Raw genomic sequence first — 14,244 nt, forward strand, 5'->3', positions numbered from 1 at the left:
TTACATTTTTATCATTATTCTGGTACTTTGCAAACATACATGGTGTTTTTTTTTTTTTTTTTGTAATCCTCTCCAAGAAAAATAGTGTCCTTTACACAGTGTATCTGTACAAATTAGTGATACTATATTGAATGAGAAGTAAATAATAGATACTTCTAAACTGTTTAAATTGTGGCCGCATACTTTAGAGTTGTCTAAAAAATGTTAAATGTAATGTTCTTGAATTTTTAAATATTCCTTTTCAAGCATATCACCAACATTTAAGCAACAATGACATGAATCTGATTACAAAAATCATACAGCAAACAAAGGTGATATTACTGATATTTTGCTGACTTTTGTTCTAAATTCTTTTTTTTTTCTTACCAAAAATAAAATTGAAACGACAGTCATCAACCATACAATTTACTTTTCTACACTTGCCCTGATTGGCCAGTAGATGTCAGTATATCTCACGGAACTGGCTGGCTTTTATCCTGGTTTTAACCATAAGCGCCTTGAAATATTTGACGGCATTGGCAGGAGCAGCTTTTGAACAGAAAGGGGTTAAAATTTAAGTTTAAAATTTGACTTGCAGATATATAAGTTTTCCAAACAATAAATAGAATAGAATAGAACGAACAGAACAGTCTTTACTTGTCTCTCAGTGTGGAAATGTAGGCGTACCAGGGGTAAAGTCGAAGTATGTGTTCACATTAATAGAAATAAAAAGACAGCACTAAGAATAACCCGTAAGTATCCCAACAGATTAGCTGAGAACTTTATTTTGAATATGAAATCTATTTAAATGTAATTGGTTCATCTTAAAATGTTCACGAGAAACGGGAGAAGACGACACAATCGGTGCTAGAATAGCATAGTTGAGAGGCTTTTATTTTGAAGAATGAAATCACTTTGGAGGACACGCCTCCGGGGTGACGTCAGAGAAGTCAGGAAGTCGATTAGCTTACCTTCGCACATGGCGAAAATGGCTGCGAATGAAGAAAAACAACAAGGCCACAGAGCCGGCGTTTACAAACAGAAAAATAAGGGACACAAACATGGCAAACACAGGACGAAAGGTGAAGTTGAAAGAGAAAACAAAGGTAGGCCCTGTTCCGCGGCGAAGTGTTACAGATGTCGTTGACTCTTTGTGGTTGTTGCTTTGATTGACTCACGTGTTCTGCAGTCAGAAGGGATTGAGAGGACAAGATAACACACGTTTCGGTCAGGTAGTTCATGACATCAGTGTTTAGTCCGACTTCGGGTCATTTCGGGATATTCAAAGTTCTCCGCTGGATCTACGTGCAGCCGTAGTGTGAGAGTTGCAGTCAAATGTACGGCGATCTGTTCTCTGCAGCCAGTGATCAAATGCATGGTCAGTGTTTGCATCAGTACTTATAAAGATGCAAACTCTCACTTTTCCTCATTGTAACTAATACTCGTATTTAATTTTTTTTTCATAAACTAGAAAATAAACAAATAAATCTATTGAAACTCTTTTGTTGCGTAGAGTTGAAGAAGAAATTGAGATAATTGTTACATTTTTACGTTTGACTTTTGAGTGCGATCTAAAATTAACTCGCATTGATATATTAATTTGGAAAATCTCATTTTAAATGTTCGTAAATGTGTCCTGCGGGATCTGCTGCATCTGTTTTCGTTTTCCAATAAGTAACGGGATTTGTGTGTTATTAATTTGAGATTGTACAGTATTTTCATTATTTAAAGGACTGCTATTGATTAGATTTTTTTGACTTTTGCCCTTTTGATATTTAACCACTCAACAGAAAACGCGCAGTGAGTGCAAAGTTGTAATTGGGCCTGTCACTATAATTATTTTTTGCTGGTCGATAAATTGTCCCAGAAGTTATTGCCATGAATCGTAAGATTGTTATTTTGAAACCATGCAATACGATGATATTGGCATGATAAAGCAAGAACACATTCTCAAATATCAATGAACTTTGAATTGTAGCAAATGTCTAAAACTGGAACTGGAAGACATTTTAAATACCCCAAATAAATAAACAAGACAACAAATAAAAGCAGTAGTTGAGCTCAAAACACCAGACTGAGGACTTTTGTCATCCAGTTTTTGGTAGAAAGAGGGAAAAGGGAAAATCGATAAATCATGCAGGTGGAAGTTATTGAGTTTGTTTTAACTTATCATGCGGTCGATTGATTTATTTCTTATTGCGACAGGCCTAGTTAGAACTTCACATCCTTTGTCCTTTTGTCCCCCCAGTTTTCCTGATTTTAAAAAGAACTCTGTCACTTTAACGTCCTTGTTCCCGTGTTCCTCCCAGGCAGGGTGTCAGTGATGACCCTTACTAAAAAACAGAGGAAAGAGCTGAGGAAGATGGACAGACGACATAAAGCCAATCAGCTTCGGAAAACGAAGAAAGACCAGGTCATTTCAATCCACGTGAAGAAGAAAATATTTGAAATTTCCGACCTGTGTTGCAAAAGTTAATTATTATTATTATTATTTTTTTGTCCCCGTAGGTTCTGACGGAAAAGCGACGACTCGGCAGCAGGGACGGTCCCCCTCACCTGGTGGCCGTGGTGTCCCTGCATACCAACGCCGACGCCGGAGCGGTTAGCAAGCTGCTACGTGGAGAAGGCGCCGGGGGCGTGGCGCACCTGGAGCGATGCGTCAGCGGCGTCGGAGATAGTTTCGGGCTGATTATGCCTCGCTTCAAACAGAGGTTCACATTTGTAAACCAGAGCACAGGTACATTTTGTTGAATGTTTGTTGTTGTGCTTTTTTTTTTTTAAATCAAAAGTTTGGTTTTAAAAAGTTGCATAAATGAAGTAGTATATTTCTAGTTTAGTGTCAACAATATTATCTGTTTTCATCTATTATTTGCTAAATGTCAAAATACTTTGAGAGAGGATTTTTCTTCTTTTTTTGTTGCTTTCTTTTACTTTACAATGTGAACTGAAGGCAATTTATGCCACTTAGAGTCGCAAAATGTTATATTGTCTTTTGAAAAAAAGAACACTGTTAAAATTATTACTAAATACCTACCACTGAGAAGCTATTATAATTTTTAAAGAAGCAATATTTTACTTATATTTTTAGATTTAAAACAAAGAAAAACAGAATATATAGCAGTTTCTTTTACTAGATGTTGATATTTCTGGGAAAATTGACAAGAAAACCAAGCTTAATCAAAATTGTTTGCCATTTTTAGTTTTACTTTCCCCTTCTGTGTTTTATTGAACTGAAGCAGTCTCAAAGTTCATGCTGCTGGTTGGTTTGGTCATAAGCTGAATATGGTTGGGGTACTTTGTTATGATGGATTTAATAAGTGGGGAATTCTACATTGTTTAAAAGACTAATAATTTTCCCGTTTGGGGTGTCGATGGATCGACATGACCATTGTTCCGATTATTGGCAAACTGGGTTGTGCATTTCTAATATTTTTACATTTTTTAAAACTATTATTGCAATAGTTTCTTCATGAAATGGAAAGGAAGACTGCACAGTACAAACTCACATATTGGGAATATTTTTGAAGTTTTTGCAATTTTTATTTATTTATTTATTTTTTGCTCAACTCTGCAAACTTTTTAAAATAAAAATAAAAAGTAGAGTTCAGAATAGATGTAGTTTCAGATTTTCTTCCCCCCAATTTTCAAGCTCTTCTCCTTGTTTTTTTGGGCAGATGACATGCACTCCCTGCTGGATGTTGCCAAGGTTGCAGACAGCCTGGTGTTTGTCTTGGACTCAACTGAAGGCTGGGACACTTACGGAGATCACTGTCTGTCTTGTCTCTTCGCTCAGGGCCTCCCCAGCCACGGTTGGTTCCCATTTTTTGTACAATATGTGGAAAATTTGACACTATTTTCCTGGTTTTTGTCTTCCGAGATCTTATTTCTCCTAAATCTCTCCCTTCACCCCTCCTCCCCGTGTAGCTCTGGTGTGTCAAGGTTTGTCTGACATCTCAGTGAAGAAGAGGGTCGATTTCAGAAAAGCTCTGTCAAAGATCACAGAGGTCCGCTTCCCGGACAGCCGCCTCTTCCCGTTGGACTCGGATCAAGACACCACCCTCCTCCTCAGGCACCTGGGAAGCCAGAGGCAACGAAAGCTGGGCTTCCGCTCCAGACGCTCCCATCTTTTGGCTGAGCGCGTGGCGTTCACGCCAAATGACCCTGTGGAAGGGAGTGGCGGCGGGCCCAGCGGCCTGGGGACCCTGCGCGTGTCCGGGTACGTCCGAGGTCGTGCCCTCCACGCCAACAGACTGGTGCACATCAGCGGGCACGGGGACTTTCAGCTGAGTCAGATCGACGCTCCGCCGGACCCTCTGCCCCTCAACCTGACCACAGTCAGAGCGACAAAACCTGGAAGGGGAAGAGATGTTGAGATGCAGGTAAATGTTAAACCACAGGCATCATGGTCTACATCAAGAATTTTGATCAAATAAATGTAGCAGGGTAATGATTAAACGGTTTAAAAAGAAATACTTGTCATATCAGTTTATCTATATTAACTGTCTTTTATTTTGCAACTAAGCAATTATGGACAACTGAATTAAAGTTATATTATTGGAGAGTTATTAATGTATTACTTTGTGTTTCTCTTGTGATGGGCCATAAAAAAAATCCCTTTAATTAATTAAAATAAATTCATTAAACATTTTTCACATTTGTTCAGGAATATGGAGCTCCAAAGTTTTGCAAATTTTTCAAAACTACATTTGAATAATCTTCTGTTCTGTGAATGAAATGTATGTTGTTTGTTTTTTTTAAATGTTAATCACAGGTATAGTAATTAAATGTGTGTTGATTTAAAAAATAATGCTTAAATGCTTAAACCATTCATTTTAGCGTTAGATTCTCACAGTATGGTAACTTTGACTAGGAATATGGCGTTTGCACAAACCTTTTTCACAAAAATGCTGAAGAGTGTGAGCAAATGTCTGCATTCAGAACAGAAAAGCCTCCCTCGCTCAACTCCTCCAGACTCCTTCAACACGACACGGTTCAGCTTCATCCTGCAAAACAACAGAAAACGTAAATGTTAAAACATCTTTAATCTTGCCGTCAGCGTAACACGTTGTCATTTTGTGGTTTGCAGGACGGAGATGGAAACGAGGCCTCGGTGCGAGTGCTGATGAAGGCAGACCCGTCCAGCCGGGAGAGTCTGCAGGCGGAGGCGGAGGTGGATCCCATGGATGGAGAGCAGACATGGCCGACAGAACAAGAGCTGCTCGACGCTGAAGGTGAGGAAATGGGGAAATTAAGATAAAAATTTTTTAAAAAAATCACTGAAGACATGAATATCTTGATTTGTAATGAATCGTAAAGGTTCAGGAATCAATCGGAGCTACTTTAGATCAAATTTTCAGTTTTCTGAAATGCACTAATACGCCTACACATGCATGGAAGCATTTGGTATTATCTGCAGGGTAACACGTTACTCTCCTGGATGTTCGTTTCTTTGCTTAGAGGCCAGAAAGAACAAGCGTGTGATGAAAGTTCCTAAGGGAACGTCTGACTACCAGGCCACATGGATCATCAACGAAGATGAGAAGGAGGAGACAGATGAAGAAAGCAGTGATGATGATGATGATGGCAATGACCTAATGGATGAAGCTATGGATGGAGAGGATGAGGAGAATCACTCTCAGGTAAGCTGACCGATGACAGATTTAAGTTGTTCAAGAAAATGCTCATTTGGATTTAAATAGCAAATATAATTATTACAACTGAATGTTATTCATGATGACATAAATAGGCCAGCTTTTTTCCTGTTGCATTTTGTCTTAGTAACAGTTTAGCTTATTATCACATTGCCTTATATTCGCAGCCCTTAAGCTTTTTTTTGTTGTTGTTTGTTTTATATTTTACATTGACATGATGCCACGTGTCAGTCAGTCCAGTGGGTTTTGCGACCGACTGACCAATCGGCATTCGCAGTTTGTTCAGAAGTGAAACACCCTTTACCCGGAGGAGCTGGTCTGCTACCAAAGAGATTTTGGTGAAAAGTAATTGGAAATAAAAAAAAAAAAGCTAAATGTTGTCAGCGGGGAAAATGCTCTTAAGTCACGTTTTACCCAGAGGATTTAGACGGCATCACAGAGTTTACTCCATTTCCAAAACCCAAATGCTGTCTGGAAAAAAATTTAAAAGATGAATAAATGCCTGCGGCTGCTTTCTTCAGCAGCTGAATGCATTAGTGTTCGACGGTGTAACTGTAAATCTTCTGTCTGCGTTCCCTGGGTCTAAAGCCCAGAGAAGGTGCCACAGATTATATTTGTCCGTTTGCATGTTCCACAAATTGTGCCGACGAAAGATATCTGAGCGAGGCAGATTAGCTGACCATGTTTATTCAATACAACCAAAACAAGAAAATGCCATGATCAACCTTTAATCATGCTAAATTCTCAAAAATAAATTTCAACAAACACCAGAAGACCACCACATAGCCAAAGAGAAATTGAAGAACAAACAAATAAAAAGAATTCCCCACTCATATGAAACTCAAACGTTTTGGACAAGCAATTTTGTGCTACTTTTTTGGACTCTTTTAAGATGCGAACTTTGAACTTTAACCTTAGCATAAAACCAGTTATGCTGTGGAGGCCTCAGAGGATTGTTAGAGAACACGAGTGAACAAACGACATCACTCTCATTGTTAGATATTTCAAAACCAAACCCAGGTATCCTTTGCCATGGATGAGTGAGGAAATGTTTTCACTGCTCTTTCAATTGGCCGTACGAGTCAAAGACTATATAAATTTGTGTCTGTGGGGTGACAAATCACAAAAAGTCCAACGGTCAAGATCGCTTTTGGAAGATGCCGCAATCGTTTTGATGGCGACCGGGACGGTGGCGAAGTCGCAAAGCGGCCGAGCGGTGCATACGTGACCCACGGACAGTGCACCTCTCTGCTGAGAGGCACTGTTTGTTTTCTGTGTCCGTCTCCAGCCTGCAGTGCCAGGCTGCTCGCCACATCACAACAATAGTGTTTGGAGCCAGAGTCCCGAGAGAAGCCTCCTGTCTTCCTGTCTTGTGAACCGAACTTCCTGTCTGGACGGAGGGAGGGGTCGAGCATTTATTTGTTTCCAGAGGCGTTTGAAAAGAAGTCGGAGCTCGGAGGGGGAGCAGGGGAAGCTGGCCTTATGAAAAGGGCTCATTACGACCCGTAATTGTTAATCGCGTCCATTTGATGTCGGCATTAGCGAGCAGGAATACGTAGGTCGTACGGGGTAACAATAGGCGAAGGGGCACTTCAAATGACAGTGATTATTATTACTGCGGCGAGGATGTTGGAGAGGTTGTGAATCAACCCCATGCTGTGTGTTTTCGTCTCATGTGTCACACTTCTCCTGTGATTTGCCATGTGAGCGACCGCTGATGAGTCATTCCTCCCACACATGCAGCGCAACTGGAAGTAAGGTCTATGATAAGGGAGGATGCCTCAAGTCCTGTCCATGCTTTGCATCCTTGGCAGAGTCCTCCATTTCCAAAGCAACAATTCCAACAAGTTAAGAGTGCCAAATTAAAATAAATAACTTAAGAAATAATTACTTAAATATGTCATTAATTTCTTAAAACTGGTTATAAATGTAGAATTAATTATATGCACTTCAAATAAATGTTTTTATGTTATTTTTAAAAATTAGATGTAGCTATTTCATGATTTAATTAATATTTTATGTTCCTGTGCTGTAGCACAAATTGAATTAATTTAAATAGTCAACTTTAGTTGTCAAATTCAGTGGGCAGGATTAGGATTGCTTCTATGGAGACCCTGACATCCGATTGGCTGCTTCAGACAGCGGGCCTAGTCAACTTGCAACATGCTAGCTATGACTCTATTAGTATTTTTATTGTAGGTTTGGAAATAACTTCAATAAATTGTTGTAATTTATTTATTACAAACTCTGTGTGAGCAACCCCAGCCTCTGTATCCCTAGTTTGGCCTGAAATATCTCTAACTTATCTACAAGAGGGCTTACTGTGGTCAGGCTACCACAGACTTCAGACAGGATCAACGTTGGCTAACTAGCTAACACCGGCTATCGTTGGCCGACGCTCATTCCTGAACTTATTTGAGATATTTTAGACCAAGCTAGAGATATAGAGGCTAGAGTTGCTCACCCAGTTTGTGATAAATAAAACTGAAACAATTGAATTATGTCGATAAAGTTATTCTAGCCAAGAATTTGACCCAGAGAAGTTGTTTCTTCCACGATGCCATTTGAAGCAGCCAATCGGGTGTCACGGTTTCTGTTTGAAATAGTAATGTCTAGTTATTTTTATATTTAAAAAAACATTTCTGACACATTTTAGTAATTTTTTTTTAGAAGTTATTTCTTGTAATTTGGCACTCTTCACTATTCATACAGTCCTCATCCTGCCATTTTCGTAAATCCGGACGCAAACTGTATGAAAATAACCGAACTTCCCAAGGAAGGCTGAACCCTATTTGGACTTCAGAGTTTGAGATGGCCGTGCCATGAAATAAAAGGCATTTTGAGTCCCATTCATGCCTACTCCATCTATTGAGAACGTCCAATACATCAACACAGACTTCAGGAAGCGCTACTGCACAAACAGCTCTGAACAAACAAACACAGCTTGCTCACTGGCAATAAAACAATCCCAGTTACTACACTTGGTCTGGTTAGGAAGCTAAGTTTGCAAAAGTATTTATCCTGTTTTGAATCTGTTCACATTTTTTGGCACATTAGAACAAGTTTTGATGTATTTTGCAGGGATTTAAAGAGATAGATTAACATAAATGAATGCATGATCATGAAATCGAAGGACATGGATACAGGGTATTTTTAAAATAGAAAAAAAATGTTTTAAACAGAGCTCTGGCTAACAATTATTTTAGTAATCGACTATTCTATCAAGTAATTTGATGATTAATCAGATAAAACATTGCCAAATTCCGCAGATGTTTCATTTCATCACTTAACCCATATTTTTTACAACATTAAATACATCACAAGATAAAAACAAGCAAATAATTAAATTCCTATATTTAAATAAGAAGATATTAGCATTTATGGCTAATATGCAATAACAGCAATCGTTTAGTGAAATCTTGATCATTACAGTGTTGGTCTGATCGGTTGATTACTTTTTTGGATTAACTGATAATCGAATAGCAAGAAGTGGGTTAAAAGGTGCTAAAACTTCAAATTAAGGAGTTCTGAGTAGAACACATTTAGAAGAAAATTTCTTTTTTTTATCTTAAATTCAAAATTTGTATATTTTTTGTACAGTTTTGGCTTAATTACTGCACTGTTACTGCACTGCGTTGTTCTTTTTGCAAATTGCCTTTTTGTTGCTAAAAAAAGGAGCTGATTTTAGCTGTAAATCGTCCAGTTAATGATTAATCGATTGCTAAATTAGTTGACGATTATTTCATTAATCATTTCATCACAATTAAGCCAATTTAATCTTTTTGGCCCTACCGTTAAATAGAATACGTGTCTGGACTTAAACGAATAAAGTCTTGGTTTGATCTATTTCCTGAGAGCTCTGGCTATATGTTTTAGTTTTTTTTGTGACTCTCTAAATCTTCCTTCTTCTTATTTAGAACCATTCCTCTTCAGGTCAATTCGACTTGAGAATATATGTTTATACTGTGAGACAAATGGTCATCTGCCTCGTTTTTACTGTTTTGTTTCTTCTTTCATGGTTCCGCAAAACGTCAAACGATAAAAGCATCGGCGGGTGGTTAGTACTTTAGATTCAATCCTTCTTTGCTCCGCCTCCTTCTTGCCCAGGAGACTGGTTCCCAAGCTGCTTCGGAGGACGAAGAGGAGGAGGAAGAGGAGGAGGTGTGCTCCACAGAGAGAGGTGGAGCAGATCAGCGGTACGACGACAACATGGACGAAGCAGCAGAAGAAGAAGGCCTGAAGCGCTACCGGGAGGCGCGATCGCACGAGTTGTTTCCTGATGAGGTGGACACGCCCCTCGACGCTCCAGCTAGGATCAGGTCAGCGACCTTTCATGTGGGAGGAGGCGTAGTTTAAAAGAAAAACACAAAAAAGGGAAAAAAAAACAAACAGTTGATTCATCCCACAGATTTCAGCGCTACAGGGGCCTGAAAAGTTTCCGCTCCTCACCTTGGGACCCCATGGAGAACCTGCCTCTGGATTATTCACGCATATTCCAGTTCCAGAGCTTCGAACGCACTCGCCGTAGAATCCTGGCGGAGGCTGCGGCCGATGAGGACGGAGCCATGGTATCGAAAAACAAACAAACAAAAAATAGCACTTGTCTTTAAGTTACAAACAAATATTAGTTTGAACTTTCTTTTCTGACCACATGTCCTTGCCTCCAGGACGGCTGGTACGTCACGCTGCACATCATCGATGTTCCTTTCTCCGTCATGGAGAGCGTCCAGTCTGGCAAGCCCCTGGTGCTGGTGTCTCTGCTGCCGCACGAGCAGAAGGTATCATATCCGTCGTAGTCGCAGACTGCGCGGCGTGCTGCTTTCTGGACTCACTATGAATTGTTTCCCGCTTGGAACAGATGTCAGTGATGCACCTCTTGGTGCAGAGGCACCCCAGCAACACAGAGCCAATCAAGACCAAGGAGGAACTGGTGTTCCACTGTGGATTTCGAAGGTTTCGGGCCTCCCCTATATTCTCTCAGCACACTACAGGTGAGATATTTAGTCATCAAGCAGAAGATTTAAATGTTAACCACATTTTTTGTCGTCTCATGGCATCAGTTCTTCATTATGTGACAGACCAACAAAGTAGAACATATTTTTAAAAAGTCCATTATTTTTTCAATCTTTTTGCTTTACTTACAACTGCAAGTATTGTAGTGTATATTTCCACAGCAATACTGAAATTATTTATAATAAAAAAAATCTATGATGTCACAAAAAGAAATTTTGCAAGACAGTTCCAGAAGTTATTGCGATAAACCATAATGTTGTTTTGAGACAATTTCCAAGGAATATAATGGCATAATAATGCAATTCCATCCTCTTAAGGATCAATAAACTTTCATTTCTAACAATCATTTAACGCTGGACCTGGAAGGCATTTTAAATATCCAAACTAAATAAACAAAACAACCGAAACTGCAAATAAAATGGATCTTGAAGTCTCTGAAAAAGAAAACAGCCTTTCAAAAAATACAGACCGATGCTCCAGACTGAAGACGGTTTGTCATCCAATCAATGAGCGAGATATTAGAAAATCAATCAATCAATCAATCGTGCAATAAGAAATTGGCAAGGTTGCTCAGGTAAACACACCATAATCCTGTGCTGCATCTCGATCACTGTCACATGATCAAACAAATATCCTTCCACCTCCTGAAACGGCAACAAGGTGGAAATTAACATCTGTTGATAAAGTAGAAGTATTATGCAAAAATCACATTTTGCACATTTTTTATACTTCTACTTGTGTTTCTACTGCTTCTAAAAACAGCACAAAGACTTAAAATAATCACCCTACCCTTCATTTTTGGCAATAAGTCGATGTTTTTTGGTGAAAATGAACGGTTTCCAAAATGTCACAAATCAGCAGGCACTGCCCTTCACCTAGCAACCCCAGCGAAGCCCAGCTCCATTACCTAGCAACCCAAGTGGAGCATCAGCTGGTTTTACTGCTGTCCAATGGCTGCTGGAAAAAAGAAGTGTTTAGTTGTTGACCTTCAAGAAACCACTTGCTGCATTCTCGCTCGTCGTGCAGGAGGCTCCACTTCTGCTTCTCACTTGTGAGTCTTACTGTTGAGTTGGGAGGCGTGGCCAGCAGCAGCTTATTTAAATTTAAAGTGACAAAGCCCTAAAACAGCTCATTCTAAAATCTCATTATCTAAGAATGATTTTGTGCAAAAAAAAATGTCTGCACAGCCCATAGAATAATTTTGCAAACCTCTATATATCTGTTCCCTTACATTTTTTTTATTATTATTTCTTTACATAATGGCAAATGCATAACAAAAGTATTGTCCTGTACTCCAGCTGACAAGCATAAGATGGAGCGCTTCCTGAGGCCGGATGCCCCCACCGTGGTGTCGGTGTATGCCCCTATCACCTTCCCCCCTGCGGGAGTGCTGCTCTTCAAACAGAGAAATGACGGTGAGATCATCGACTAGTTTTTATTCAAGTCGTTTCTGTGTTCTCCTGGAATTTCAGTCTTCAAGTTTACTCCCGTCGGCTCGTCTAGTGTCGCTCTGAGTTGTCGTTTGCTTTTCTTTGTGTGTTCTGCAGGCGTCCAGGACCTGGTGGCTACAGGCAGCCTGCTCAGCTGCGACCCCCAGCGCGTCGTCCTGAAGCGGATCGTGCTGAGCGGACACCCGTTCAAAATCAACAGGCGTTCAGCCGTCGTCCGCTACATGTTCTTTAACAGAGGTGAGAAGACGGCCCATTACTCTTTCCTGTATGCTGTTTGCGAAATATTTACTGGATTTTAGGGGTGCACGATAATTATAGACACGATAATTATCGACCGAGTATCAAGAAATGACAATGTCCGATATAACGGTTAGCACCGTTAACACATTCGGTGGCGTGGCTTTATTTGCTTATATTTTTTTAATGAAGCGCTTCCATTCCAGCCTGAGACATTCACACAATTCAAGTAGGCCTGTCGAAATCAATCTTGCTGGATGATAAATTGTCCCAGAAGTTATTGCGATAAACGATAATATTGTTGTTTTTCAGAGCATTTTGAAGTAGTGTAATAGTAATGGCCTAATAGTGCAAGAACACATTCTGAAAGATCAATAAACTTTCAATTCTAATGAATATTTAACACTGGAACTGGAAGACATTTAAAATATCCAAAACAACAAATAAAATGGATTATGAAGTCTTTGTAAACAAAATTGTTCTCCAAAAAAAGGGCTTGTGAAGACTTATCATCCTGTCTTTGGTAGAAAGAGAAAAAATGATGAATCATGCTGATGGAAGTCATTAAGTTTATTTTAATTTATTATGCGATGCATTGCTTATTGCGACAGGCCTACGTTCAAGCAGCGTCGGCGTAATTGGAGAAAACATCTATCCCACTGAAAATAAATAATTTGAAAACTCCCTCACGTCAGGGAGCGACTCTGTTATGATATTAGTAATAGTTAAAAGTGATATTATACTTATTACTGCGTTACAGAAATGAAAACATTAAATGCTGACTCCCTAATTAGAAACTTCCAACACCATGTGAATGCAGCGTAATATAAAGGGAACATGGCAGCTGTAGCTTGGAACTTCTTTAAGGTTTCAAATGAAGACAATACGGCTGTCAGAAGAAAAAAAGAGAAGGTAGCATGTGTTTCTGCTAGACTTTATTGTTTTTGTTCGTTCCTGCAACAGACGACATCATGTGGTTCAAACCGGTGGAGCTGCGGACAAAATGGGGCAGGAGAGGCCACATCAAGGATGCTTTAGGTGAGGAAACGGCCAAATTCTTCTCGTTTTCTAAATGCTTCTCGCCAATGGGACTTCTAAATATTTTTTGCTTCATCGTTTCAGGAACTCACGGTCACATGAAATGCGTATTTGATAATCAGCTTCGCTCCCAGGACACCGTCCTAATGAATTTGTACAAGAGAGCGTATCCTCGCTGGACGTTCGACCCGTACGTTCCCCCGCAGTTGCCTTGGTTCAAGAAAGAGGTGACCATTGAAATGGACGACTTGGATATGGAGTAGAAGAAGAGTAAAAATAAAACACGAGAGACGGATAATGTTTGGAAATGTTTAAAAAGTGAAAATCCTATTAAATAAACTAAATATCTTGCTAAGTATCTGTTTAGTTCTGATTTTCTGTGCCGCTTTTGACTTTTTTTGAACCACTAGATGGCAGTAAGGAATAAGAAATCATACATTTTTTTTTTACTTTCAAATTCAATTTTTGCTGAAATAAGGGTCAAGCAGATTTGATGCAAGACCAAAGAGCACTGTGCTATTATTATTATTAATTCCACTTAATGATTAAACAAATGCAGGACGTGTTGCTACAACAACTTGTAACAATCTGAACATTTCGTCATCCATCATTTCAGTCTTTGAAGTCACGCGTGTGTAGCCTTCAGCCGCATTAAAATGCAACACGGACAAAATAATTACACAGAGATGATGTGATATTTGAGGAAGTGCAATCACGGCACGAGAACTCCCAAGTCGTACTTAAAGTACAAATTCTTGTCTTCAATCAATGAATTATGTTTCAGAATTCGGACAAATAGCAGCTGTCAGGTTGTATTTATTATCTTTTATCACAGGCATGCTTCAGTGGATTTTGGTCCAAAGGTGGGGGGGTGG

The 14,244-nt window shown here is 39.4% G+C and overlaps 1 protein-coding gene across 2 annotated transcripts; it reads left to right on the top strand.

The window, feature by feature from the left end:
* Window positions 1-915: 915 nt before the first annotated feature.
* tsr1 (TSR1, ribosome maturation factor) lies at window positions 916-13,724 on the top strand. 2 transcript variants are annotated; one of them, XM_014474644.2, is made up of 15 exons: window positions 916-1,085; window positions 2,289-2,392; window positions 2,488-2,716; window positions 3,654-3,788; window positions 3,904-4,358; window positions 5,066-5,210; window positions 5,437-5,618; window positions 9,738-9,949; window positions 10,039-10,198; window positions 10,298-10,408; window positions 10,489-10,621; window positions 11,942-12,058; window positions 12,191-12,331; window positions 13,295-13,369; window positions 13,454-13,724. In XM_014474644.2, the coding sequence occupies exons 1-15, from the start codon at window positions 959-961 to the stop codon at window positions 13,630-13,632; spliced, it is 2,505 nt and encodes an 834-aa protein (XP_014330130.1). In that variant the 5' UTR covers window positions 916-958; the 3' UTR covers window positions 13,633-13,724. The 2 variants fall into 2 exon arrangements, with proteins under 2 accessions (XP_014330130.1, XP_023207881.1); XM_023352113.1 differs by having other exon boundaries at window positions 997-1,085; window positions 2,293-2,392.
* The last annotated feature ends 520 nt before the right edge of the window (window positions 13,725-14,244 follow it).

Source organism: Xiphophorus maculatus, chromosome 18 (genome assembly GCF_002775205.1).
Source record: "Xiphophorus maculatus strain JP 163 A chromosome 18, X_maculatus-5.0-male, whole genome shotgun sequence".
NCBI lineage: Eukaryota > Metazoa > Chordata > Actinopteri > Cyprinodontiformes > Poeciliidae > Xiphophorus > Xiphophorus maculatus.